This window comes from Microcebus murinus, chromosome 10, assembly GCF_040939455.1.
Source record: "Microcebus murinus isolate Inina chromosome 10, M.murinus_Inina_mat1.0, whole genome shotgun sequence".
Lineage (NCBI taxonomy): Eukaryota > Metazoa > Chordata > Mammalia > Primates > Cheirogaleidae > Microcebus > Microcebus murinus.
Window position 1 is genome coordinate 62,213,417 of NC_134113.1, and position 27,980 is coordinate 62,241,396.

Here is a 27,980-nt window from a genome sequence, read left to right on the forward strand (position 1 = left end):
GGTGGAGCACAAGGCGGTGCCATGGTAACCTGGGCCACCCAGATCCCAACTCTTGGCGGAGAGTGGAGCCCGAGCGCATCTCCAGTCTCACTACTTGTCATTCAGTCTCTCTATATTGGTGAAGGGGGGGTCGGGGTATCAGAGGTGGTGCTGTCACCTTTTCGCTCCGCCACCATGGAAGAACATATTCTCGTTTGTGCCTTTGTTTCACTCATTCATCCCGCAAAACTGTACCGAGTGCTTGCTTCCAGTGTGCATGTGATGTTTCAATTTTGTTTAGTTTTGTTTTTCGGTGTCTCAGTCACTAGTTCTTTAACGTAGTGGTGCAGCTATCTATAAAGATGTAGTGAACAATGTGGTCTTATGAAATAAGGGGTAGACAATGCTCATTTGAGGGCAAACCTAGGAATTAAAGGATGGATGGAAGGCAAATTAATACAGTAATCCAAAGAATGGCAAGGTAATGCCCTCCCTCTTCCCAACTTCTAAATCTCGCTGGAATGTTAAAGCAGAAACCTGATGCCACAGAAGGTATAGTTATGGGGGGAAAAACCCACAGAGACCTGATGCCATATGACAGAGAAATTATTGATGAAGAGACAGGAATACTTGACCTTTAAAGGTTTTTTTTTTGTTTGTTTGTTTTTTAAGACAGAGTCTTGCTTTGTTGTCCAGGCTAGAGTGAGTGCCGTGGTGTCGGCCTAGTTCACAGCAACCTCAAACTCCCGGCTCAAGCGATCCTACTGCCTCAGCCTCCTGAGTAGCTGGAACTACAGGCATGTGCCACCATGCCGGGCTAATTTTTTCTATATATATCAGTTGGCCAATTAATTTCCTTTCTATTTTGGTAGAGACAGGGTCTCACTCTTGCTCAGGCTGGTTTCGAACTCCTGACCTCGAGCAATCCACCGGCCTCAGCCTCCCAGAGTGCTAGGATTACAGGCGTGAGCCACCGAGCCTGGCCAGTTTTTTTCAGTACTAAAATTCTATGATATTGGTACATGTGTATGTGTACACGTACATGTATTCATATAGTATTATACATGTCATATATAGATAGATGGGTATATATAGGAGTGAGCATGTACAAAGAAGTTAAACACCCCTCACCCCCACCACTACAGTGCACAAGAATGACTTGTGCCCTTCTGCAAACTTTGTGATTCATGTGGGGTCCTTGTGCTTCTCTCTTTTCCCTCAGTGTAGCTTTTTTAGCCTTTATTCCTATCCAGAACACGACTTTTCCCAAATGGCCTCTGCCCACAGACACCTAGGTAGACACACAGGTAGGTTTCTGTGACTTTGTTTGTCTGATTGGCTCCAACTTCTTTATTTCCCAGCCATTTGGCGGTATAGGAGTAAGAGAAGGAAGGATCAGTGTCTCATTTGTGAGAAACTGTTTAAAACCTGAAATCATTTTTTTGAGACAGGGTCACGCTGTGTTGCCCAGCCTGGTCTTGAACTACTGGACTCAACCGATCCTCCCTATTTGTCATTCCTTCCACCCTAACTTCTATTCTTCTTAACCATCTGGCTGAGAATATAAGAGTTCAGACTAGAAGATGAATTTCTGGGCAAAATGAAAGACATGTCAGTACACATGCTCCTCTTTCCATTCTGAAACAGCTCTGGGTCTTTGCTGACAAGGGCAGCTGGGATTCTAGTAAGAAAAACCTCAAGCGCTGAACTAGCTAAGGGGCTCAAGAGGTGAATGTTCTATTGGCTACTTTGCTAAGGCTGGTTGGTTTGTAAACCTTCTGGAAGGCTAAGATAAGTGTCTGTGTTTGTCAAACTCCCTTCCTACACCAGCAGTCCCCACTTCAGCCTCACCTTTCACATAAGCCTACTACAGTTTACCGTCTTTACAATAGAAGCCATCCTCTATGTCTGTTTGATTCCCAGCCCCTTTTTCTGATTCATTCATTCATCCGTCCAAGATATTTGAATGCTTCATAAGAATATTAGTGTCTCTCCTGCATCACTTTCTATTGAGGAGCCTGAATTTGGCAGTCTGTCCCAGGCTCCATCCCCTTCCTTCTCCTGTTAATTACTCTTTTCTAATTAATTTTTTCCCAGTGTTTTTGACCCAATGGGCTCCCCTGGAATCCATTTTCCCTCAGCTTTGCAAAGGGGAGGAGAAAGAGGATGTAAGTATAAGGCAGAAAAAAAAAATGTGAAAGGGGTAGAACTTGTTCTCAGGTTCAAGGCCCTATAAAAGCAACGAGCTAAGCATATGTGTGTGTGATGTTCACTTCAGTGTAGTGGATGGAGGTGACAGCAAGAGAGTACCAGGAAAGACTCTTATCCGTTTAGCACGGATCCTATCTCCCTTGCTCACTCATTTTCCTCACACATTACAATCACACGCTTCTGTTCCTCATACAGTCCGATTCCATTCCTTACACAGTCACTTCTTTTCCACAGTCCCACAACACGCACACTGTTCAGTCTTTTGTGTTGATGTGCACATTGCTCGAGTGCATCCCTTGCCCACTCACCTCCCTCTCACACCTTGGACCCTGGAACAGCTCTTTGTGTACTTCCATTTTGCACAAGCCTCTACCTCCCTGATACACCTGCGTCCTTTGACCATTCACCTTCCATCAGCACCCGTTCACCCTCCCACGCCCATACAAACACCTATTCTCCTACCCGTGTGTGTGCACACTCCCCTTCCTTGGCCACTCCCCTTCCTCCACCCTCCGCGGGCTCGCACACTTGCCCCCGCCCCTGGGGACACCTGCTCGTGCGGGGCAGGGCGGGGATGCGCAGCCGCGGCCCCTTCTCCTTTCCCCTTCCCCGCCCCGCCCCTCCCTCCATCCCTCACCGGCTCCCCGGCTCCCGCCCCGCCCGCCCGCCGCTCCGGGGGGGTCTCCGCCGCCGCCGCCGCCGGAAGGAGCCGCCATTTGCCACCGCCGAGCGCACGGGCCGAGCCAAGCCGGATCCCGGAGCCGGAGCGGGACTGGGACCGGGAGGACGGCGATGGGGGGCGTCCCCGCCGCAGGAGGACCCGGGCTCGTAACCCCCCGGGCCCGGCCCGCTCCGGACCCGGACCCGCGGGGCGCGGCACCCTGAGCCCCCCTCCCCGCCCCCTGCCCTGGCCATGGCTGCCCACCCCGCTGCCCCCGGGCCGCCAGCCCTCTCGGCCCCGCGAGCCCCGGAGCCCCGGCGGTGGCAGCAGTGAAAGGCGGTCGCAGGCCCCGAAGACCCCGGCCTGGCTAGGCTCTCGGGCGCGCGCCCCCTTCCCGGCCTTGTCCTCTCCCCTCCCCCCGCCGCCCGAGAGCCCCCCTTGCACGCCGCCCCCCGCCCCCCGGCGCCCGGACGATGCTCAAGTCTCGGCTCCGCATGTTCCTGAACGAGCTGAAGCTGCTGGTGCTGACGGGCGGGGGGCGGCCCCGGGCCGAGCCGCAGCCCCGGGGGGGCGGGGGAGGCGGCTGCGGCTGGGCGCCCTTCGCCGGCTGCTCCACCCGGGACGGCGACGGCGACGAGGAGGAGTACTACGGGTCGGAGCCGCGGGCCCGGGGCCTGGCCGGCGACAAGGAGCCGCGGGCCGGACCCCTGCCGCCTCCCGCGCCGCCGCTGCCGCCCCCGGGCGCGCTGGACGCCCTGTCGCTCAGCAGCAGCTTGGACAGCGGGCTCCGAACCCCCCAGTGCCGGATCTGCTTCCAGGGACCGGAGCAGGTCAGGCCTGGGCAGCTGGCCGGGCGGGGAGGGTTGGGGGCGCACACCTGGGGTGTCCGGGGAGACCCGAACAGGGGGCGGGGCCTAAGGAGGCTGGGCGGGACGCAGGACCCAGAGTGGGAATGGGGTGAGGTTGAGGGGCTGGCTGGAGACTCCCGACGCGTGTATTCGTGTTGGGGAGTCAGAGTTCCCCGGGAAGGTGTGGGGCTTTCTCCCGGGAGGGCTCAAAATTCCTCTCATCCATTAACAGGGACAGCTGTTTTCTCCTGTTTCTCTTACCCCAGGGTCGCCATAGGCTGAGGGGCCCTGTTCTCTTGGAGGTGGGCAGAAAGGAGCATGCTTCTGTTCCCATCTTGGAGGGAGGGGCCCAGCGGCACCCTTGCCTCACTCAGTATGTCTCCCTGTGGGGCACTTTTCTTCACTTCCCATTCTGCAACTTTCTATCTCGTTCCAAAGAGCATTCTTTGTTAAAATTTTATGGGCAAAGTTGTCCCGGAATAGTGCCAAGGGTGTCTCTGTAGTGAGAAATGATTCCTTGGTTCAAGGGAAACATCCTCCACTCCCACCCCCAGGATTTCTCCCCTTTTTAGTCTCTGGAACCCGTGGACGTTAACCCATCCCAGTCTGCACCAGATCTATGTAATAACTTTACAATGATGGGGAGGGGAAGGAAGGCATGACTCAGAAGCTCTGACCCCCCCTCCCTCAGATCCTAAGGGAAAGCTTTTCCTCAGAGAAGCCTTAAAGACCACCCTTCCCAAATTCTTGTAAAGGAGAAGACCAGTCCTCTCCCATCCCACCCCCCATCCCTTTCCATCCCTCATCTCTTTACTATGGGACGTCCCCTTTGATCTCTAACTTCTTTCTTTTTTGCTGCAGCCTTAGCCTCTTGCCCTGTTTGTGGTGAAAGGCCTGAGTTTTTTAATTTGGGAGAATGACCTGAAGAGCAGGTTTTCCTCCCAAGGAGCGCGGCAGAGTGGGGTCAGGGCGGTGATGGCTGACAGGGCCCCTCCCCACTCTTCCTCCAGGGGGAGCTCTTGAGCCCCTGCCGCTGCGACGGCTCAGTGCGCTGCACACACCAGCCCTGCCTCATCCGCTGGATCAGTGAGAGGGGCTCCTGGAGCTGTGAACTCTGCTACTTCAAGTACCAGGTCCTAGCGATCAGCACCAAGAACCCACTGCAGGTGAGGTGCAAGGCCAAGACTCGGAGACTGGGCGAGGGCCTTTCAGCTGTCGGAATCAGAGACCCTCCACAAAGCCTATTTCATCTCATTTATTTTCTCGCAAAGCTACCTCTCCCCACTATTATCACAATCTCCTGTGTGTCTATAAATCTTTCCATCGTTCATTTATTCACAGAGACATTTATTGGGTGTCACTTGTGTTCAGATACTGTTCTAGGCACTGGGACAACCATAAAGGAAAAGATTATAATGTTGACGATTATGATGATGATAATAGCAAACGTAGTGTTTTCTGTGTGTCAAGTTTTGGCATGTATTATCTGTTTTAATCTTCATAATAATTCTATTAGTTAGATACCATCATTATGTATATGATGGTATATATGAGGACACTGATGCACAAAGAGATTAAAAAACTTGCTCAAGGTTACTCAGCCAGTAAGTCATGAAGTTAAGATTTGGAATTCAAACCAAGATGTTCTGGCTTCAGAGCACTTGCCCGATCCTGCCTTTCTAAAATAAGAGACACAAATGATATCGGGCAAGTGCCATATTCTAGGTTTAATCAGAGCACAGAGACGACAGATGTTAATCCTGCCTGAAGGGTTTAAGGAAGGGTCTGGAGCATCTTCGAGTCACCCTTCACCTGGCCCTCCATCCCCTTCTGTGACTTTTTGGAGCCCTTTCTTTTACACAGTGGCAGGCCATCTCCCTGACGGTCATCGAGAAGGTCCAGATTGCTGCCATAGTCCTGGGCTCACTCTTCCTCGTTGCCAGCATCTCCTGGCTCATCTGGTCCTCACTCAGTCCTTCAGCCAAGTGGCAGCGGCAGGATCTGCTCTTTCAGATCTGCTACGGCATGTATGGCTTCATGGATGTCGTCTGCATAGGTGAGGGCACCTCTTTCCTTTACCTGCTTAGCACCTTCCTCTTACCCACTTCCCTGCCTGTCCCCTAGTTTCATGACCTGATTTCCTGCCATTGGGGGATGTTAGGGCTATCGTGGTGCCCTTCCCTTCCCTGCTTCTCCAGGGTCCTTTGTAACTGTATCTCCTCACTCTGAAGAAATGCTTACTTAAGTACCTCCAGCCTAGGTCTGGGTAGCAGTTGATCCTGGATTTCTTATCCCTGTTGCTCAGGCCTCATCGTCCACGAAGGCTCCTCTGTCTATCGCATCTTCAAGCGCTGGCAGGCAGTGAACCAGCAGTGGAAGGTCCTGAATTATGACAAGACCAAGGACATCGGAGGAGATGCAGGGGGAGGGACGGCAGGGAAGCCGGGCCCTAGGACCTCACGGACGGGCCCCCCCTCTGGGGCCACCAGCCGCCCCCCAGCTGCCCAGCGCATGCGGACGCTCTTGCCTCAGCGCTGTGGTTACACAATCTTGCACCTCCTTGGACAGCTGCGGCCACCAGATGCCCGCTCCAGCTCCCATTCTGGCCGAGAGGTTGTTATGAGGGTCACCACAGTCTGAACTTGGACTCCAGGAGCAGGGATCTTGAGTCAATGCATCAGCTAGAGATAAGCTCTCATGGCTGCTGGAGGTACCACCTGGACAAGGTGTTTGGGGCATACTGCCTCCACCACTGAGGATCTCTGTGGGCAGCTTCAGGCTGGAGACATGTCTGGCCTCCACTGCCCACTGGGTAGAGACACCTGGATGACATTCCAGCCCCCACTGACAGCTCCTCACACTCATCCTGAGACGGCCAGTGGGCAGGCGAGGAGAGCAACTTTTCTTCCCTGGAGAGAACCGCCTTTACCTCAGCTCCTAGGGCCTCCAGCCCACCAGCTCCACCACGGTGACTTGGTGAAGGGGGACCAGTGCCAGAAGAAAGGGGCTGTAGACCCCATTCCCCACCCCATGGCCACAGGGCATCTGGCAATAAGACTAGTATACATTGACCTCCCGTTCCCTGCATGAGGGCGGGGGACTTCCCCCTGCTCCACCCCCCCATTGCATGGGGGAAGGGCATAAAGAATCATTTATATGCACGTGGAGACTCCTTTCTCATCTGGGGTTTTTCTGGAGGGTTGGGAGGTATGGAGAGGTTTCTCTGCACAGGTTGTAAATCCCAAATGCAGCAGTGGGTTCTGAGTTGTAGGTGTGACTCCCACTTGCTGGTGAATAATTCACATTGGCTGCTAGGTGGCAGTGCTCAGAGGTAGCTAAGGGGTGGGCCTGCCACCTGCAAGCTGTGATTTAGAAAAAAATCTCTCAGCTGTGGTTTTCCTGTCTACCTCATAGGATTAGAACGAGGATAAATGGGGGACAGGTTGGATGCCATTGCAAAGAAAATCAGTAATGGCACAAAAAGATTTCTAGACTAGTTGATGGTCCATTTATTTCATATAGTAGTTGGTATAACAAATTCCAAAACGTGTTTTTCATCTGGAGTTCCAAAGAATCTTGGAATTTTGTGTTGAGTGACATAACAGATATGAAAATATGAGGGGAAATGGACATTGCAAATGTGAAGGATGATAGTTATTTGTAAGAATGAGAACTCCTCTGACTCTCTAAATATTGGGGCCTGGGGCTTGGAGAGGCTGGAGCCATCTGTCTTGTTCTAGATATCATCTGAGTTCTGTTAGTTCACCCCAGGTACTGTGCTTACCCAGAAAAATGTGAAGTGAATTTGGACTCATTTGGAGTGAGACAGAGGGAATTCCCCAGTGTGGTGAGTCTCCAATGCCAGTTTAAGCTATGCCTGTGGCAGTTTAGGGTCACAGGTCTGACCCTGGTGTGCCTAGCTCGTGGTGTTAATGGAAGGTATTGTGCTTAGAGGCAGCAGCATATAGGGGACTGTTTACAGAGAAGAGATTTGGGAAGGACTATTTAAAATGTGGGTCAGCCTGAAGCCTGGTCCCTTTCTCCTGAGACCTTGGGACTGTGTATTACATGAATGATGGTGTCTTTTAAGTGAACTATTCATCAGCAATTAAAATAATTCCTTCATACACTGCTAAAGTCAGATGTAGAGGACTTTCTTATTATTGGCCCTTCTCTCAGGAAAGGTTCTGCTCTGCCTCCTCCCTGAGGATATTTTGGAGAAAATACTTCTCTTCTAAAGGCCCACATATCCTTGTCAGGAAAACTTGATTCCTTTCTCTCCCAAGTGGTATTGGCCGCTGTCCATGGTGCTGGCACCCAAACATGCCTGGGGGTGTAGGAACCAAAGCTGGACTGGGGTCCGAGTGTGAAAACATATCACTTCCAACTTCTGAGGGGATCAGAGTGGACAGGGGACTGTGGCTGAGCCCTCCACCTTCCCAGTGGTGATCTGTTTTCCCAGAGATAAGACTCTCCACTCTCCACTTGGGGAGACAGAAGGGCCAGATTTTATTGATTTGCCATTCACAAAAGAGTTGGTGGGGACCAAATGGGAAGCAGCAAATCAGAATGACTACTAATACCTATACTGGCAGATAGGGCTCAGGTACATAGGACATATATGGGGCTTCCTGTGCAAAGCCTGGGCTGTCCCCGTGGTGGCTCTGCATGGAAGGTTTGACATATTCAAGAACATAGACACGCACACAAACACAATCTCTATTTCCACTCTGGATCCTAAAACCAGGCCAAGTGAGACAGTGCTTTCCCCTCTCCTTTTGCACCAATGGAGGTCTTGGTATAGGGGTTCGGGCCAGCAATCAGTATGATCTCTTCTTCCATTTTTCTGAAGAGATCCTTGTCCAGGAAAGGGGTTATAAGGAACTGTTGCCATCCTGAAGTGGGCATTCCTACTTGGCCAATGGGGAATGGGGAGTGTGGGTGTGTAGAATTCTCATCACTGATTCCAGGAGAAAGGTCTGTCAGTAAGCTGGGCTTTATTCTACCTCAAAGCTCAAATATGCTAAAAAATCGGGTCATTTAGGTTCAAGTTCAGCTTAGTGATAGGAAAATATGGTTGGAGTGTACAGTAGAAAAGGATTTCAGAGGAGGAGCAGTAAATGCACAAAAATCTTGGTCTCTGCACAAGGCTTTGAGTATGCCCTACCCCTCTGTAGATCTTGCATAACTAGATCCTGCCCCACAGAAGGCTTGGTGGCTAATGGCGTTTGTGTGGTCAGGGAGCCATGTCTAGGGCAGGGGGCTGAGGTGGTGCAGGGGAGGAAGAAGTATGAAATGAAATCTCCATCTACACCCAGCTAATTGGAATGGAGCAGTGGGGGGAGGGGAGGGAAAGGGGGCAAGTCCTGACACGGGAAGGGTAATCTGGGATATAGAGGGAGCTGCACAGAGTGTGCTGAGAGATTTATTTGGATGGAAGATGAGTTAATCTGTATATATCACAAGGGGAGAACTGTGCCCAGCTTCTGGGTGGCCAGAGAGTGCTGACTCAGGGAAACAGAAGCTCCCTCTGCTCATCCCCTTTCTCCTGCCTTGGTGCCCCAGGGCTTCTGGCCACCCCCACATTCGGCTTTTATCCTGTCTGTCTTACGTCACTTCTCTGCCTGTATCCCTGTCTTTCTCTGAAGGAAGTTATCTTGGAGCAACTTTTCCAGAGAGGGCAGAGTGGCCATTCTAGGATGTCCTTTGGTTGTAGTAGTCCAGGCTCCAAAAGCACTTCTCTTACCAGTCAGCAGCCTCTGCCCATCTCTGCCAATGCCTAGGTCCTGACCCATTTTACAGCTTAGCCCCTGTAGCTAGTTTTCACCACCACCCCCTTAGTCTTTTACAGGAAGCCAGACTAGACTTGGCTGTTCCCACCCCAGACAGAATCCTGTCTGGGTTTGTGTTACAAACCACTCTTCCAGGTGTCCAGACCTCCCATTGTTATGGGAATCACCCCAAGGACCTGAGAACCAGAGGTGGGAGATGGGGGGGCAAGGACTTACCTCCAGGTCTTATAGGACTTGGGAGGGGAAGAGAAGTAAGTAAAAAGTCTAAAATGGAACATTTTATGTTTTAATTGTAAAACTTATGAATATTTAAAATTTGTAATATAAAAAAGGCAGAGGCCTGGGCAGGGACAGGCCTACAGATATATTTGCCTGGGAGCTAAGTAGTAGGGCAAACCCATTAATAGTGACCGGAGAGTTTTAAAAAATCACAAACCAGGCTAAGATGGATTCACCTTCCTAGAGGCAAGATGACGAAGGAAGTGGGGACAGTGTGGTAAGCTGCTTATCCCTTCTGCCGCATGGTCCAGATTCAACCTGAGAATGAGTATGGTGTCACCTAGTCAGAGATAGGTTTATCCCCGCTGGCAGGGGATATAAAGATCAAATAAGACCTCACCCTTTCTCTCAAAGAGCTCACATGCAAAGAGTAAGGACCACCAGGTACAGAACAGATGCACTATAGCTCAGGCTGTGACAAATGCTTACCCAGCAGCATCCATGAACAGTGTGGAAGCACCAACAGAACAGTGGTTGAATCCTTCCTCAGGCCACCCAGCAGTACTAGTTAAAATCTGGGTTGGCCCTTGAGGGAAGTGTATATGACCAGCAGGCATAGGGACCATGGTTTTCTTGGGGCCTAATGAGTCAGGCCAAGTGCATACTTCACACATTGGTCAGGGCTGCCTCAAATGCTTTGCTGTGGTGTAGGGTGATGTCAACAGCCTCCTTCCACAGGACTATCTGTCCACAAACTGTAGGTTGATGCTCCTCTCAGGTACCAGGACAGTCCGGGTCATGGGTCTGATTGGGGCAGCACCTGGCTCAGGCTGTACCTCAAAATGAGTCAAGATCTGGAAAGGGAGGAAAAAGGCTCTTACTACGGGAGGGATCTATAATGATGGGATTGATTGGTAAATAGCATTATTAATGTTAGAATGGTCAATGTTGGGGTGGCACCTGTGGCTAGTAGGGGATTTGGTAATGACGGTAAGGGATTATGGTAAGGCAAAGGATAGTCCAAACACCCTCACTTACATTTCAGGCCTCTAATGAGATTGTCATATTTCAGAGGATTTGTTCTATTACATCTTGTATATTTTCCTATGCTTGCCAGAGGACAAGCGCTCACAGCTGTGGAGGGGTAGGGAAGGTATAAGGTCTAGATCACTCACCTGGGCCAAAGCCATTTGCAGCTCAAGCTCTGCCAGGCGTCTCCCTATGCAGCTGCGCTTGCCAAAGCCAAAGGGAAGAGATGCAAATGGGTGGGGGGCTGGATCCTCCCCCAGCCAACGAGCTGGACGAAAAGAGTTTGGCTCTGGGAACTGGGCAGGGTCCCTTGAAGTGGCATAGTGACAAAGAGTGACCAGCGTCTGGTGGAGGAGGAACACAAACTTGTCAGTTTGGACCCAAGAATGTGGGGGTATGGGGCATGAAGAAGACACTACATGGACTGGGGCAAACACAGACCCTAGTTGGTGATGGGGAAGTTTTCTGGGGCTACTTTTGGAATGATTTCTCCACTGCCCCACTATATCCCAGAGAGAGGTCAAGGGGAGGGTTTGAAGGGCATTTGAGAGAACAGGGCCGGGGCCCAAGAGAGTGAGGAATGGCTCAGCGAAAGAGATGGATAGACTCTACTCACATTTTTGGGGATAATATAGTCACCCACATGAATGTCCTTGTCTGGGACACGGGAATTTCCAGGTACCACAGGGTACAGTCTAGGTTGCAAGGAACAAGATGGAGACAGCAAAGTGAGAATGAAGACTGTAGCCTCCTTTTCACTGTCTCTGACTTCCAAACCCATTTTTGGCCAGGAAGAGAGTTACCATTTTCTCTGCTCTCTCCCAGCTTCCATACACTATCTGCTTCCCCAGCATTTTCTCTAGTTCTTCCTCTCATCCCCCTTACCTAAGCACTTCCTTGACCACGGCCTTCAGCAGGGGCAGCTGGGACAGAGCGGTGGCTGGGGGGTGGGCACTGGAGCCATGGCCCAGGGCAGCCGTGATCTCGGAGTGGAGTGCTGTCTGGACTTCAGGGTGCCGGGAGAGCTCGTACAGAGCCCAGGAGAGTGTGTTGGACACCTGGGGGACAGGTGAGGACATCAGAGGTGTTGGGTGTGGGGACTCAGTATAGGGGGCAGAATATGGGGCAGTCTGGGGCCAAGGAGGTGCCAAGTGGCCATAGTGGATCCCCTGCAACAGAAAAGTGGCCCCTGAGACTGGGGAGGCTAAGCTCTGGAAGTGTGGCTCAAAGCATTGAGGAAGAACCTCACCGTGTCCACCCCGGCCAGCAGCAACTCTGTCACATTCCCCAGGATGGACTGGGCAGGCAGCTCTTCTCGGAACAGGAAGTAGGTCAGGTACGCCCCAGGTCCCACGTCCTCCTCAGACTTTCCTCGGTTCCTCATGGCTACCTCGGCCTCTCGCCGCTCCACGTGCTGCTGGGCTGCGTGGGAAGAAGGCACACCGCTAATGCCTCACTATTCCCGGACGGCTTTACGGTCCCCCATTCCCACCTCGCTTCGGTGCCTTACCAAATGCGAACATCTGGTCCCAGTCTCGGCAGAGGCGGCCCCAGGGCCCGGGCACAAGGCGCTGTAGCCAGCTGGGCATCGCCATGGTCAGCAGCGTGGACACGAACACGGAGCCCACGGCGCGGATGAAGCCCTCTGTGTCCGGCGGCACTTCTGCCTCCAGGCAGCCGAGGCGCGAACCCAGCAGCACCGCGGCTATGCCTGGCCGGGAGGGGGCGCTGTCAGGGCGCCGGGAGACCCCGGCCGGCCGCCTCCTACTCCTGCCCCGAACTGTCTTCAGACTCACCCTCTAGTCCAAACTTGTAAAACTCTCCGGCCACGTCCCGAACCAGGGAGGGCGGCCCGGTGCCACGACCCCGCTGGCGCCTCAGTCGTCGCACAAGGTCACAGACCACGCTGTCCAGGGTCCCCGCATAGCCGGCGGCCGCATGAGGCCGGAGGAGGAGCGGGGCCAGAAGACTGCGGAGCCTCTGCCATTCTTCGCCTTCCCTGCGGGGGTGCGGAGAGGGGAGCATCAGAGAGGTGGGGGGTGTGGAATGGCTCGACCTGGCCGGCTGCTGTGGAGAAGGAGCTGGTTCCGCTGGGGTGGCCAGGGAAGGGACTGAGTCTGTTCCCCCCTGGGGTACAGAAACCTGCCCCTGCCTGCGCGCGTCTTCCATCCCCCTTCCTCCTTATTCATTTCCTGCCCCAGAGGGGCCTGGGTTCTCGGATTACCTGAGTCACAAAATCTTACAACCCATGCAGGTCCTGGTACCGTAGCCCATCCCGCTGGTTCCCTCAGTTCTGGACTCAAAAGATAAGGAAGTGGGCGGGGGGCGAGGGTGGGTGAAACACACTGGGATGGGAACCCCGGGATGCCAGAAGGTCGGTGGGGGAACCGGCCGACCTCCCCCGACGCTCCCTGATAGATTGTTTTGGGAGCCGTTGCAAGATAGGGCTGCTACCGAGCGTCTAGGCTTTGGGGGCAAAGAAGACTCACGCGGTGAGCAGTCCGCAAGCTCGCTGGCGGTGGCGACGGTGCTCGACCCAGGGCGAGAAGCTGCAGCGTTCTGGCCGGGGCCCCTCCTGTCGCAGCAGCTGCTCGATGAGGGCAGGAGCGGCCACGTACACCGTGCGCACCGTCCCGAAGCTGGCCAACCACACGGGCCCGAAGCGCGCAGCGCCCTGCACCTGGGAGAACCGACGCAGCGGACATTTGGAGACTCGGGCGGGGACTCTCAGGGGCGTTGGCTGGGCTTTGAAAGAGGAAGCTTCCGCTCCTTCTCGAGCGCCCAGCTCGTGTATGGCCCTGATACTGCAAACTCTTCCTCTTTCTTCCATTTCCCATCCCTAGGAAGTTTGAGTGTGATGGGCAAAACGAAGGAACATTGGGCAAAGGAGACATTTAGGACCTCTCTTTGGTCATCGGGGCCAAGCTGAAGCGGATAAATCCCCAGTGGTTCCATGCCTTGCAGTGTTCATCTCAGGAGGAGCCGTCAGTGAATGAAAAAGAGCGCGTCTAAGCCCAACGCGCACGGAGGGCACAGCGAGCTTCGCGGTCCCCCCCAACCCCCCGCACACCCCGCATTTATACTGGACCTGTAGGGTCTCCAGACGTCTGCACAGTAAGAAGGCGCTTCCTGAGCGCATTACTCTGCGGGGTGTACGGATGGAATCTCGCCGGTTGAGCCACCGCCCCCAGTCCCGATTTGCCTTTTTCATAATTGTAGGCGTCCGTTCTCAGTGGCCCTCCCTCATATATTCTGCACTACGCTGTCCTTCCTGACATTGTCAAATCCGGTTTCCCCAGCTCTCAGTCATGGGAATAGCCTCCCCTCCTACCTGCAGCTCATGTAGCCTCGACAGCCCCCCTTTGCAGAAAAGTTCGGCCAGAAAGCTGGGGGTGGAGGGGCCTGGGATGTCTGCCAAGCCCCGGGGTGCTGAGTCGTAGTTTCTGTAGTCCCGAGAGGCGCCCAGCTCGGGAGCACAGCGGCCGCGATGGAACACTCTGGCAGCGAACTTGAGGGCCTGGGTCATGGTGTGGTTCAGGGGGCCCACGAAAGAGAGCGCTTCTCTGGAGCATCTTGCTTGAAGCCCTATTTAACCTTTGGGCTAGGAGGTGATGACTCCCCCTCTCCAAGCTCCTCAGCCAATCCCCTCTTTCTGAGTGGTCGGTGCTGGGGACTAGTACCCAGGAGAAGTAGGCGGGGCTGGGGCTGACTTCCAGGCTCCCTTGGGTCTCATGTTGCAATGATCCCCAAGGGAGGGGAAGCCTATCTGAGCTTTTCAGCCAGCGCTAGTGTCCTCCAGCAGTCTAAAATTCTCGTCCAGGTAAAGGCTATTGAGTACGGATTAGGTGACCAAACTACACAAATCAATCCCTGGTATTCCCATCACTTCCCCAGCCTCTTCAGGCCCATCATCAGGAATTCCCCACCCTCTTCTAGCTCCTTTGGGAAGGGAAGCAGGGAAGAGGCACAGCTGTAACTGTCCCCACATTCTTGGCTCATTGGGCAGCACCTTCTCTGCCTTATTTTCCTGCACTAGCCACATCTCCCTCCCTCCCTGTACCTAACACACACTGGGTAGATGATCGGTGGGTTAATGGGTTAAAACAGCTACAGGGGACTTCATCTTTGTTTCTTGGGGTGGACAGGGTCTCTGAGGTCCACAAGCCCCCTCCTTCCAGCCATCGGAATTTGGGGCTCGAAAAACAGAAACAAAGAAACTTTTTGCAAATTAGAAAAGTTCAGAGATTGTGTCTGGGCCATTGAATGGAGCAGTATGTTCTGAATCCTCAGCTGACTCAGTCTCTTCTGGGGGGCTTTCTGGTTAGCAGCTCCTTTCTACTTTTGGCTTCAGAATCCTCCACAGTTTAGCTCTCTGCTCCTCACTCTCCTACTCCCCACCTCCCCCAACCAGGCTCTGTGCCAGTCAATCAGCTCTGAGGTTCTGGAATTGAAGGTCAACATGAAAAAGGAGATAATCTCCACCACCACCCCCTCCTGGGGACTCTCCAGAGACAGCAACAATAAAGGCTTCCCTAGGTCAAGCTTTAGGCAGGGAGCAGATGGGAGGATGGGAGAAGGCGCATGATACACCAGGCACAACGGGCATGTGCGTATGCATACACTTTATCCTCAGGACTGCAAAGTAAACACAAGTAGACAGGTGGTTTGAGCCTAGCAGGCAGTTTAGATGGACAGTGGAGCACTGCATTCCTCACTCCAGCTGAGGAGAGATCCTATAAGAGGAAGGGAGTGCTAAGGGAGGGCAAGACCCACACCCTTCCAAAGATCCCCTCTGGTCCAAAATCCTTTGCCCTTCCCAGTCAACTTCTTTTGGTTTCTGTTGGAAGCGAAGGGACAAGGAGGTGAGAGGAGCTGGGGGTAGTTGTGAACACCAGCCTTCTTCCATAGGCAGCCCCCAACTTCTTTGAGAGATCACTGACTCTCAGCCCCAGCTGAGATACTACTTCCCAGCAGTATCAGCTGGGAAGGTCCAGGGGTCCTGATCTTCTTTCCAGTCCCTGGAAGATGGGGTCCAGCCAAAGTAGGATAATCATCGGTGACCAGGCAGGGTGGGACTGGGGGTCACTGTCTGGAGGGCGGGATCCTGTATTCTTCGGAAGATGGCTGGGAAATTCTTTCCTCCATTGCGTAGAACTTTCTTTCCCTCCTCGGTTGAGGTGCCTAGATGTCTCACAATGGGGTCCTCAGTCTGGGAAAAGGAAGGGTCCAATAAGTCCCTGCCCACCTTTCAGACTGCCCTGGCCCCCTAGACTCCCATCCCATCCTCCTGGCACTGAGCTGCATTCAAAGAATACAGAACCACTCTGGAAAGCGCCTGCATCTTTGCAATTTCCCTTAGGCCCCCTACTTACCAGTTCCTCCAGAGATACACGCTCAAACAGGGGGTGCCCTTCAAAATGAGTGCACATCCAGTCGTGTAGTTCCAGCACATCAGTTATGGTATATACCAGCCCCTGCACAGGCAAAATCACTAGATGGGGGATTGAGGGGAGGTGCTGCATGCAATTGAGTAGCACAATGATGGAAGTGGTGGTGCAAGTCCCTAAATGCATCCCCACTGCATTCTTAGTGAAGGGCCCGAGTAGGCCACTTACTCCATCCTTCCTCCCACTCCCGACTCACCCCAACTCTCAGCACGTAGGCATATTCTGCCAGCAATGTGGGACTGATGATTCGCCACTTGTGCTTCGTCCGTTTGAAATGTGGGTCAGGGAAGAGGAAGAACATCTTTGTCAGCTGTGAGACAGACATGCACCAACAATGTTGTGGGAGCCTGGCCTCCAGGTTCGCCTACTTACCAGGCTAACCCACTAGGGCCCCTCCCCACCTGGCCCTTGCGGAAGAAGTTAGGAAGGTGCTTCATGGCATTACTACGGAGACAGGCGATGTTCTGGAAGCCACCTCCAGGAGCTGCGCGTAGGGCCCGAATCCGGTCTTGTACATAGTCTGAGACTTTCACCCGGATCTCCAGACCCAGAATCAGCGTGTCTGGAAACAGCGGTGACAGTTCCACTGGACACAGAAATAGCGATGGAATCATCAACCTTATACTTGCAGGAAGTGTAAAGGAGTCAACATAGCAAAGGAAGCCTCAATCTGCAACTACCAAAGTCAGGAATGGCAAGTGGGGACAGAGATACCTATGTGGATAGCCAGGGAGATCTGAAAATTGTCACCAGGACTGGAATGGGAGGGCTAAGAATATATGTATATTTTCAATTGTTTGAGAGTTTCCACAGTGTTTTCACATCCTTACAACACTCTGTGTTAACTGTGAAGATGAGGAACTGTGGTCAGAAATGCTCAAGATCATATAGCACTAAGAAGGGGTAGAGCTAGAACTAGAACCGAGATTTTCTGCTTCCAAGTATCATACTCTTCTTCTCTATCAGGCTGTTATCTGTATGGGAAGATCTAAAAATAGGGAAGTGCCTTGGCATGCACAGGTGGGACAATACAGACAATATAAGAAGAACCCAAAAAACCTGAGAGTGGAGCAAAAGGAATGAGTTCTAGTGAGGGAGGGTGCTGGGGGAGGGGATATGGAGGAATCTCTGAGAAAGACAGTTCAGGATCACTAGCCACTGTGGCTAATCTCTGACGCTTGTGCTGACCTGCTCACTGACCCAGCACCTGGCAGGTGAAATGGCTCACATAGGCCAGACAGCACAACCTAGGTTATGAGAGGCACCTGAGGCAGCCCCCCTCCATTCTCCAGAGCAAAGGCCACAGACTCAGAGTAGAGAGAAGGTGGAGGCCATCCCTGCTGATGTCACCAGTGTCTGGTCAAAAGGAGAAAGGCCAACTATGGCCCCCACAAAACCTGCTGAGGTGGCAGAAAGTAGGTCTCTCCTCTACCCCAGAGAAAGGGCCAGAGTGTTACCTAACAGGCCACCATAGCCACAGCCTATGTCTGCAAACTCCACTTGGGCCTGAGCTCTCTTTTCCTTCTTATCCTTTGAGTCATCGTGGCTCTGATTTTGAGTGAGTGGAGCGAAGAACTCTGGGTATAACTCAGACCAGTCCATCTCTTCTGGCTTCACAGGGCTATTGGAAAGAAGGCATAAGAAATGTGAGAAGGTTGGCCATACTATTGCAGAAGTGGCACTGTGAGTGTGTGGGTGGGTGACGGTGGGAGGAGGGTTTCTCAACAGTGGGCTGTGTGACCTCTAGGAGGCACAATGGAAACCACCCTTAACCCCTAGGGTGAATCACAGGCCCATCATCGCTGACCTGCCTGTCTCCACTTTTAGGGGTTGATGTGACCCTGGCCGGACAGCTCTCCTTTCTGGGGGCACAAGTTCCCCTTCTCCCCGAGACTGGCTGCCTAAGGCATGGGATCCTATTATGTGTATGCGTTCTGTGGGATGGAGTAAGGTGGGGACAGGACTGTGTATACGTTTGCCTTTTTATTAAATCCAACAAACAAAACAGAAAGATGGAAACGACATTCTGCCTCTATTACTAGTTTCAGTAACAATTCTTTCTCTTCCCAGACTTGGCACCGCTACCCAGACTTAGGCCAGGACGCCACGCCCCCTCCCAACTGGCCAATTCCATTCTCTGTCAAATCCGCCGGACCCACCCCCAAAACTGACGTCACCCAGCGGATCCTCCCGGGTCTACCCCACTTCCTCCCAACCGTCCCAGCACAACTGCTTCCCAGGCTGCTTAGAGAACCCAGCGCTTCTTTCCCTCCCCGCGCCCCGCCCACTCACTAGCGCAGCGTGTGGTCCGCCATGGGATTGGAGTGGGCGCGTTGCCGGTAGTAGCGCTTCTGGGGCTGCGGGGCCTCGGCTCCGGCCGCGTCAAAACTCTCGGCTCCCGCCATGATCCGCGGTCCTGGGTTTCAACACCTAACCCACGTGGAGAGACGTAGGACCGAGGCGCAAGATAATGACGCAGCCTCGCACGCTGGCAGCGGACCCCGCCCCTTAAAGACCCAAGGGCGAATTCGTCTGGGCTACGCAGGGAGGACGTGCCCGGCGGGTGCAGGGAGGCGCCTCCCCATCGCTAGTCCCTAACCCGGCTGGCGAGGCCAGACCCAGGCACCCAACCTTTCCCCTTAGCTTGCATCTGCCTGGTCTGGGCTACCATCTGGTTGCAGCACCAGTGCACCCCACAGGTAAGAGGGGCCTGGGAGACCCCGCCTCCAACAGTAGAGTCACTCACTCGTCACCCCTCTCCCCGGGTCTCGGACCTGTCTACTGGGGCTGACCTGTGTGGTCCTGCCTGAGTCCGGTCGGGTATGCGCTAGGGACCGGGGCGGGAGGGGCCGCTCCTCATTCCACCTCCAGGAAGTCAAACTGGAAGGAGGAGGGCAAACTCGGGGAGGCGGGGCTCGTGCCACTGGGAAGCCGAGACGGCCGGCGGCCCCCAGCCCGTACCCCGCGGCAGACCAGCGATCCCAGCGCGGGCCGCGGTGCTCCGGCGCTCTGTCCGGCGCTCTGTCCGCCGCATGGCTGACCCCGGCCCAGATCCTGAATCAGAGCCCGAGTCGGTGTTCCCACGGGAGGTCGGGCTCTTCGCGGACTCTTACTCCGAAAAGAGCCAGTTCTCCTTCTGTGGGCATGTGCTGAGCATCACGCAGAACTTCGGGTCTCGCCTCGGGGTGGCGGCGGGCGTGTGGGACGCGGTGAGGAGTGGGCAGCTCCGGGCGAGGGTCCCTGGGAGGTCCAGCCCCTGACTCCGTCTCTTCCAGATGGAGCCCTCACTCCGACGGTCTTTTTCTCTCTCTTCTCCCATAGGCTCTGAGCCTGTGCAGTTATTTCGAGAGCCAAAATATGGATTTCCGAGGCAAGAAGGTGATCGAACTGGGCGCGGGGACGGGCATCGTGGGCATCTTGGCAGCGCTGCAGGGTGCGTGAGCTGGCTTTGCGGCGGGAGAGTGTGGGGGCGGGTAGGGAGGAGGAGAAACTGTCGCTTCGTGAATTCTTGGGAGAGGGGAGTGCTTTAGGCCCAGTGTAGTACCTTCTTTTAACAAATTTTCCCCCTCAACCTCCAGTGTTGATTGGCTGTCAGAGTACCCAGGGTGGTTGATTTGAGAGTAGGAAATAAAAATTAGGCAAGTCTTGTAGAAGTTGTTTCTACCTTTTTGCTTTTTTTGTGATTTCATGGAGAATGCTTTTACATATAATCTCCCTTGCTTTTGACATGATCTTCTGTCAAAACGCATATATGGGGGTCCCCTGTAGGGGGAGAGACCTGCCAGTATTTTTTTTTTTTTTTTGAGACATAGTCTCCCTCTGTTGCCTGGAGTACCCTAGCTTCATCGTAACTCACAGCAACCTCAAACTCCTGGGCTAAAGCTATTTCCTGCCTCAGCCTCCTGAGTAGCTGAGACTACAGGCATGCACCACCAGGCCTGGCTAATTTTTTCTATTTTCAGTTGCCCAGCTATTTTTTTCTCTCTCTAGTTTTAGTAGAGACAGGGTCTTGGTCTTGCTCAGTCTGGTCTTGAACCCCGGAGCTTTAAGCAGTCTTCCCACCTTGGCCTCCCAGAGTGCTAGGATTACAGGCATGAGCTGCCACGCCCAGCTGACCTGTGAATATTAAACCTCATGAGTGGCCAGGTGCGGTAGCTCATGCCTGTAATCCCAGCACTTTGGGAGGCCAAGGTGGGAGGATCACTTGAAGCTAGGAGTTTGAGACCAGCCTGGGCAACATAGACAGACTCCATGTCTACAAAAAATAAAAAATTTAGCGGGCCATGGTGGCATGTGCCTGTATTCTTGGCTACTCTGGAGGCTGAGGCAGGAGGATCACTTGAGCCTGGGAGTTGGAGGTTTCAGTGAGCTATAATTGTACCTTTGAACTCCAGGCTAGGGAACAGAGTGAGACCTTGTCTCTAAAAACAATAAATAATTAAACAAACAAACAAACCCCATGTGTGCTTTATAACCTTATTATGAATATATTTTAGATGCTTTAAGTTTTTATTGCTAGTAGAAACAAGCTTATGAGTTTCTGAGGGTTAGGCTGTGTTTTGTGGGAAGTGAGGGTAGGAATTAGACACTGCAGACTTGGGAAAGGAAAAGGTGAAGAAAATTTTGCTTCAATTTTGTCAAGAACCAAAAACTACAAAGTAAACAGTTCCTTACCTTATAATCTAAGGCAGGAGTCCTCAAACGTTTTAAACAGGGGGCCAGTTCACTGTCCCTCAGACCGTTGGAGGGTCGGACTATAGTTTAAAAAAAACTATGAACAAATTCCTATGCATACTGCACATATCTTATTTTGAAGTAAATAAACAAACGGGCAAAAACACCTGCATGTGGCCCTTGGGCTGTAGTTTGAGGCGCCTGATCTAAGGGGAAGATAAAATGTACATTGAAAGCACTCATTTAAAAACTCTTATGAAGTCATCTCCCTAGGAATGCAAATTAGCATGTCCTTGTTCATAGGCACAGAATTAGGTCACATTAAGGGAAGTCTTCCCAGAGGCAGACATTCATTCTTCTGTTCATTCAGCCAACAAGTATTCCAGGTCCCCTATGTGCCAAGAATCATGCTAGGTATTGGGATTCAACAATGAATAAGACAGATTTCCTCTGCCCAAGGAGCTTATGGTCGAGTGGATGAGATAGGGGAAGACGTTATAGCACAAGAACTATGATGAGGCATGTGCAGAGCCTTTGGACATGCTCTGTTCATGTCCACATGGACTCCTCGGAATCCCTCAAGGGGAAGATCTGCCAAGTGAAGATGGAGGTGACCAGTGTGAACTCAGCAGGCTCAGAAAGAATGAAAAAGGTGTCAATAGTAGTTTTTCCGTGAAGGATGAGCGGATGAGAGAAAGGCAGTTATGTTAAAAAGAGGAGAAAAGGCTGGGAACACCTACCTTCACTTGTTCCTAGACTGGCTTCTCTTCCTTTACTCCCTATTTGGCTGCCAGGTCAGAAATCTGGGTGTCATCTTGTCCCTCGCCTTCTCCCCTCACATCCCAGCAGTCAGCCAGTCTCAGGGGTTATATGTTCTTAATATTTCCCCAATTGTCTTCCCCTCTTTCCGCCATCTCTAGTCCAGGCCACTGCTGTCTCTTGCCTGGATTTTCACAAGAGCCTTCAAGCTTTTTCACAGGGATGTTTAGCATGCCCAAACTAGCTCTTGTGCTCTCCCCCCACCCCAAACCCATTTCTCTCTAAGGCTCCCCTTCGTGGTAAATCAAACCACCATCCATCCAGTGGGAAACCTACACACCACCTTTGACATGTCCCTGTTTCTCATTCCCAAATCCTATTGATTTTACCTCCTAAAAAATCTCTTGAATCTTCTAACATCTTTCCCTTTCCATTGACAGTTCCCCAGTCCAAGCCACCACCACCACTTGCCTGGACTGCTACTTAGTCAAAATAGTCATCTTGCCTTGACTCCTTGTCCCTGGCTAGACCTCTGTCCTCTCCACCCAGCAGTTGGAGTGATCTTTTCAAAATGCAACTGTAATCATGCACCTGTACCCCAAATCTTTCTCATGGCTTCTCATTGCTTTCAGGATAGAACCAATACCCTTGGCATGGCCTCCAAGGTCCTGCTTCCCTCTCCAGCCTCTTCTGTGCCTCCTCCCCTCCTATCCTCCTTGGGCTGCCTATTGCCCTTCAGTCAGTTCCTCAAACCTCCTTTTTTTTTTCTTCTTTCTTTTAAGAGAGATAGGGACTGGCTTTGTGGCCCAGGCTGGTGTGCAGTGATGTGATCATAGCTCATTGTAGCCTGGGCTCCAGCGATCTTCCTGCCTCTGTTTCCTATGGTGCTTGAGATTATAGGTGTGAGCCACTGTGTCCAGCCCTCAAACCTACTTTGATGTTCCTTTCCTTAGGGTTTTCACACATGCTGTACTTTCTGTCTGAAGCGTTTTTACCACCTGGTTAAGGCATATGCATCCTTCATTGCTCAGCTCAAACATCACTTTGAAGGGAAGGCCTCCTTGACACTCCCACCCTCAGGCTAGCTTAGGCCCTCTGCCCCTGCTACTGTATACACAACTGTGCTAACTGGTGTCATATTAAATTTGTTATCACTCACCTCAGGTAGGTCTTAAGTGCCACCCAGCTAGCCTATTACACTTCCCTTGTCCACTTATTCTTCTACTCTCCTAAACATTTGTTTCTTATCTTCCTGTTCTTTAAACTTCCAAGTTTTTGGCCGGGCACAGTGGCTCACGCCTGTAATCCTAGCACTCTGGGAGGCCGAGACAGGCAGATTGTTCGATGTCAGGAGTTCGAAACCAGCCTGAGCAAAGGTGAGACCCCATCTGTACTATAAATAGAAAGAAATTAATTGGCCAACTAATATATATAGAAAAAATTAGCCGGGCATGGTGGCGCATGCCTGTAGTCCCAGCTACTCAGGAGGCTGAGGCAGCAGGATTGGTTGAGCCCAGGAGTTTGAGGTTGCTGTGAGCTAGGCTGACGCCACGGCACTCACTATAGCCTGGGCAACAAAGTGAGACTCTGTCTCAAAACAAAAAAACAAAAAAAAAAACAACTTCCAAGTTCTATCTTCACCCTTAGCTAATGACTTTGTTTCCTATCTCTTCTGATTGCTTCTGTTTTCTCATAAAACATCCACAATGTTTTGTTCCTATCACAACATCTGCTCACCTAACCGTGTCTGTGTCTGCGGACACCGCCTTCTCACCTGTTACTCGGGATGAACGCACTGCTAGCTAAGGTCAAGTCCTCCACTTGTCACAAGACCCCAAATCTCCCACCTATTCAAAGACATTTTCCAGCAATCCCTACTCCCACGCCCATCTCTCTTGCATTATCGGTTTTTCCTTCTCTCTGGGTCATTCCATATACATATGGAATATAAATATGCATGTAAATTACTATCCTTTCTCAGAAAAAACCCTTGATCCTACATCTCCTTCCAGCTACCACCCCATTTCACTGCTCCACTTTAAAACAAAACTCAAGAGTTAATATTGTCTGTCTCTAGTTCCTCTCTTTTTATTTTTTCCTCAATCCATACCAATCAAATTTTCAGTCCAGCATGCCCTGTTCATGCCAGTATCTCTAGTTCAGGTTGTGAGCTTCATTTCTGACTTCATCTTGTTAAACCCAGGAGCCAGTTATCAGCCCACCTTTGTTGACTCTGAATTTGACACTGATACTACCTCCTTCTTGGAACACTTCTTTTGGTTTCCAGGCTACTACACTTCTGGTTTCTGCTTACCTCACTGGCACTCCTTTCCGTTCTCTTTTGTTGGTTCCTTTTCATCTTCACAGCTGAAAATTTGAGTGCCTCCAGGCTCAGGGGCAGTCTTTTGGCCCCCTCTTTTCTCTGTGTATGCACACTCCTAAGCAATCCTATCACCTCATGGCTTTAAATGTCCTTTTTATAATGATGACTCTATGACTGTCCCTTTTCTATCTCCAGACTTGTTTGCATAACCTACTGCCTACTCAGTATCTTCATGTGGTTGTCTGATGGACATCTCAAACTTAACGTGTCCAGAAATGGATGCGTGATATTCCTGCCCAAACCTGCCCCTTCTGCAGCCTTCCTCATCTAAGTGACTGGTAATTTGGTCTTCTGAGAACCATCCTGAGCTGCTATCTCTTTCTGATATTTCATATCTAATCTGTTGGCAAATACTGCCTCAGATCTCGAAAATATATTTAGGATCCAACTACTTCTTAGCCATTGCTACTTCCCTCGTTTAAACCTCATCTCTCACCTGGGTCCTTGCAGTCACCTCCTAACTGGTCTCCTTGAATCAGACCTTGCCCTTCTGCAGTCTTTCCCACAGCAGCCCGAGTGCACCTCTTAAAGCATAAGTCGGTATATGCCATTCTTCCCTTTAAAATTCTCCTGCAGCTTCCCATATCACTCAGACGAAAAGCCCTGATTATGCTCCAATCCCTACTGTTATCCCCTTCACTCACTCTGCTCCAGCCACTGGCCCTCCTGCTGTTCTTCACACCTGCCAAGCACACTCCTCCCTCAGAGTCTTTGCACTTGCTGGTCTGTTGTGTGGTAGACTTTAGCCTGAGCGATCTCTGTGGTTTGTTCTGTCGCTTTCTCCAGGTCTTTGCCCAGATTCAATCATCTCAGGGAAGCTTTTCTCAACCATCCAATTTAAAATTACATTCCCTGCCCCATCCTTCAAGCAATTCTCATCCTCCTTCCTGGCTTGGCTACTTCACAGTAGTAAGTAGCACTTACTACTGTCTGATATACAATGTATTTTGTTTTATTTTATTTAGTTTGTTGTGTTTCTTACCACTGGACTGTAAGCTCCATGTCAGGGAGAATCTTGTCTGCTTGGTTCACTGCTGTGTTCTCAGCACCTGGCATTTAGGCACATAATAAATATTAATGAATGAATGAATTCTTAGTCCTTCCTGCTTCTCTTTCTATAATAGTTATCATGATGATGAGTAAATGGTTACTTTTGCAGTACCTAATGTGTCTCTGCCTCTAGAATGAAACACAAGGAAGGCTGAGGTTCTGTCTTGCTCACTAGTATGTAGCCAACACTTAGTAGGGGTTCAGTATATATATTTATTGCATGAATGAAGCTTTCTGAGTTGCTAATCTGATCATCTTCACTCCTGCTTCTGCCCTTAAAACTTACTGCCCTCAGGAGGATCAAACCCGAGTCTCCTTAGCATGTCATAATTACTTTCCTCTCATCTCATGTCTTGACATTTTTCTCCTTTCTCCAGAACCTGTAAGACCCAGCCTTCCTTGAATATGCCATGCTTTCTCACTGCCAGGCCTTTGTACTCGCTGTTCTTTTCTTGGAAAGCTCCACCTGACTAAGTTCTACTTGTCCTTTAGAGCTCAGCTGAGGTCACGCCTTCTGGAAAGCTTTCCATACCCCTACAGAGGGCTTGTGTTGGTGGGGGTGGGTGCATAGCCCATCTCCAGCTGAGGCCTTCCCAGGCTTCTGCTGACATCTGATCATTGTGTGTGGGGCAGAGATTGAAGATTAGCTCAGAGAGAATGTTGATGTTGTAGAATGTAGAGTAATGAGAATGGCAGTGAGTGAAAGGGTAGTTAGGACAACTAAAAACCAGTGTGGGCTTTGGCTGTCAAGACATTGTTCTTTATGCCCCGAGGTTCCTGGAGCTTCCAGGCAGAGAAGGTCCCTCTGACTTGCATTTTTCCTCCTTCCTCTCTCTCAGGGGGGGATGTTACCATCACTGACCTGCCTCTGGCCCTAGAACAGATCCAGGGCAACGTCCGGGCCAATGTGTCAGCTGGAGGCCAGGCCCAGGTCCGGGCCTTGTCCTGGGGGATTGACCAGCATGTCTTCCCTGGAGACTATGACCTGGTGCTGGGGGCTGATATCGTGTACCTGGAACCCACCTTCCCACTGCTGCTGGGGACCCTCCAACATCTGTGCGGGCCCCATGGCACCATCTATCTGGCCTCCACGATGAGAGAGGAGCATGGGACGGAGAGCTTCTTTCAGCATTTCCTGCCCCAGCATTTCCAACTGGAGCTGGTCCAGCGATGTGAGGATGAGAATGTCAACATTTATAGGGCCAGGCGCAGGGAACCAAGACCTGCTTGACATCACCCCTTCTGTCCTTCTGAACCTTTTGCCCTAATGAAGGAAGTGCCTATCTCCAAAGCTATTCCACAGAGCCATAAGCACAAAGACCAGAAAGGATGGATTTCCCTGGCCTCTCTTTTTCTTCCTTCCCTCTTTGTTCCCCCAGATACTCTTGGGCTGGTGCAGGGAGATGCCTGCTTACTAGGAATCCTAGAGCCCTGGCAGTACTGGAGTTAGAGCACCAAGGAGGTTCCCAGCTCCTGTTCTTAGAGGAGGAGGATGGGAAAGTATACAGGATTTTTAGGGGTAAGGGAAGTAAGTGGGTTGTAAGAACAGTGGCTGCGGAGAGAGACTGTCACTGATCACTTGTAGTCCTGGTGCTGTCTGTTTATACAGAATGGACTTTTTAAAAAAACAAATTCTGTGGAATTTTTCCTAAAGGGCAACAAATAAGCATTAAAAATCTCTTTTGCATCCAAAGAACTCAGTTTTTGCCAGGGACTGAGGAGTAAGAAGCTTCAGACCACCTGTTTCTTGCTTTCAGAGATACAGTCTGGTCTGCAAGGACCATGGTTCTAACTGGGTGAAGTCCTCCCACCCCTGCAACTGGGAATAGGCAGCAGATCTGTCCTTTGGACTGTAGTTTCTTCATCCTTCTTGGAGTTGGAGCCCTAATTACAGAACATCATTTTCTGCAGAAGAACATGGGCCTGAGTACTAGGTTCTTTTCACCTGTGGTTTTTATTTAGACTTCTAAGCTTTATCAGTCCTTCCATCCTAATGTGTTTTGCCCTCACCTCTTTTCTCTTCCCACTGTGGCACCTCTGGTTGGAACTTTCTTTACTTACTGCATAGCCACATAGTCACTTCCTCTGGACTCTGTGCGGCCATTCTCTCTCCTTCAAGCTATTCTGCAAACTCTTGTAAGCTTTCAAAATCAGCTCTGAATAGCTTTTACTGCCTATGGAAGAAAAACAAGCTTCTCTGCTTGGTACTTAGTCTATGCCATGTGATCCCAAATTGCCTTTCTACTTCATTTCCTACATGAATTGGACCTCTGGTCAAATTATAAAAAATCTATTCTCTAACTCCACACTAAAATTTCCTGACTTCTTCCTCCATTCTTTATGATGAGTCCCTGCTTGGAAGGGCTACTGCTACCTGTCAAAATCTTCATTATCCTTTGCCTCTTTCCTGAAAAAAGGTTTTCCTGAGCCTCTTGCTTGGATGTGATTTCTTTCTCCCTGAGACTTTTTCACTGTTTTTTCATCTTAGGGGACCTTACTTTGTCTTGCATGGACATAATAACCCTCATTTTCTCACCATTAGATTACTTTGGAGGGTAGGGCTGTGGTTTATTCATCTCTAATCCCTACAGTTCCTGGCACACAGTAGGCGTTCAACAAATATTTTGCTCACTCAATAAATATTTATTTGGTTTGTTGAAAGAACTCCACCCCTACTTTCCTGTCCAATTTGATATTGGACAAATTCCTGAATCCACCCACCTACCTCACAAGTTTGTTGTGAGTTATTAAATGGACAATGAATATAAAAGCGCATTGAAAATAAAGAAACATAAGGTGTAACCCATATATCTTGTATTGTTTTTTAACAACTTTATTTCTTGCGTTCCGTTATTTTACCTGTGAGGGGTAATTCCCGTGTGAAATGCAATCAATAAACCAAGTAGAGGAAGCGACTGTGCCCCTCCT

At 51.2% G+C, this 27,980-nt stretch overlaps 4 protein-coding genes across 4 annotated transcripts; 2 read left to right on the forward strand and 2 right to left on the reverse strand.

Moving 5' to 3' along the window:
• Positions 1-2,897: 2,897 nt before the first annotated feature.
• Positions 2,898-6,859, forward strand: MARCHF9 (membrane associated ring-CH-type finger 9). Its single transcript, XM_012777133.3, has 4 exons — positions 2,898-3,681; positions 4,710-4,865; positions 5,563-5,755; positions 6,005-6,859. The coding sequence occupies exons 1-4, from the start codon at positions 3,325-3,327 to the stop codon at positions 6,337-6,339; spliced, it is 1,041 nt and encodes a 346-aa protein (XP_012632587.1). The 5' UTR covers positions 2,898-3,324; the 3' UTR covers positions 6,340-6,859.
• Positions 6,860-9,761: 2,902 nt separating this feature from the next.
• Positions 9,762-14,382, reverse strand: CYP27B1 (cytochrome P450 family 27 subfamily B member 1). Its single transcript, XM_012777131.2, has 9 exons — positions 14,071-14,382; positions 13,229-13,419; positions 12,536-12,738; positions 12,250-12,450; positions 11,989-12,161; positions 11,625-11,797; positions 11,356-11,434; positions 10,886-11,083; positions 9,762-10,564 (listed from the first exon to the last, which is right to left on the reverse strand). The coding sequence occupies exons 1-9, from the start codon at positions 14,263-14,265 to the stop codon at positions 10,451-10,453; spliced, it is 1,527 nt and encodes a 508-aa protein (XP_012632585.1). The 5' UTR covers positions 14,266-14,382; the 3' UTR covers positions 9,762-10,450.
• Positions 14,383-15,346: 964 nt separating this feature from the next.
• METTL1 (methyltransferase 1, tRNA methylguanosine) lies at positions 15,347-18,953 on the reverse strand. The gene is made up of 7 exons (XM_012777148.3): positions 18,933-18,953; positions 18,479-18,616; positions 17,644-17,807; positions 16,588-16,772; positions 16,383-16,496; positions 16,112-16,213; positions 15,347-15,948 (listed from the first exon to the last, which is right to left on the reverse strand). Exons 2-7 carry the CDS (start codon positions 18,589-18,591, stop codon positions 15,790-15,792), a joined length of 837 nt encoding a protein of 278 aa, XP_012632602.1. The 5' UTR covers positions 18,592-18,616; positions 18,933-18,953; the 3' UTR covers positions 15,347-15,789.
• Positions 18,954-19,061: 108 nt separating this feature from the next.
• EEF1AKMT3 (EEF1A lysine methyltransferase 3) lies at positions 19,062-27,957 on the forward strand. Its single transcript, XM_012777150.3, has 3 exons — positions 19,062-19,395; positions 19,508-19,619; positions 25,892-27,957. Exons 1-3 carry the CDS (start codon positions 19,219-19,221, stop codon positions 26,281-26,283), a joined length of 681 nt encoding a protein of 226 aa, XP_012632604.2. The 5' UTR covers positions 19,062-19,218; the 3' UTR covers positions 26,284-27,957.
• Positions 27,958-27,980: the final 23 nt, after the last annotated feature.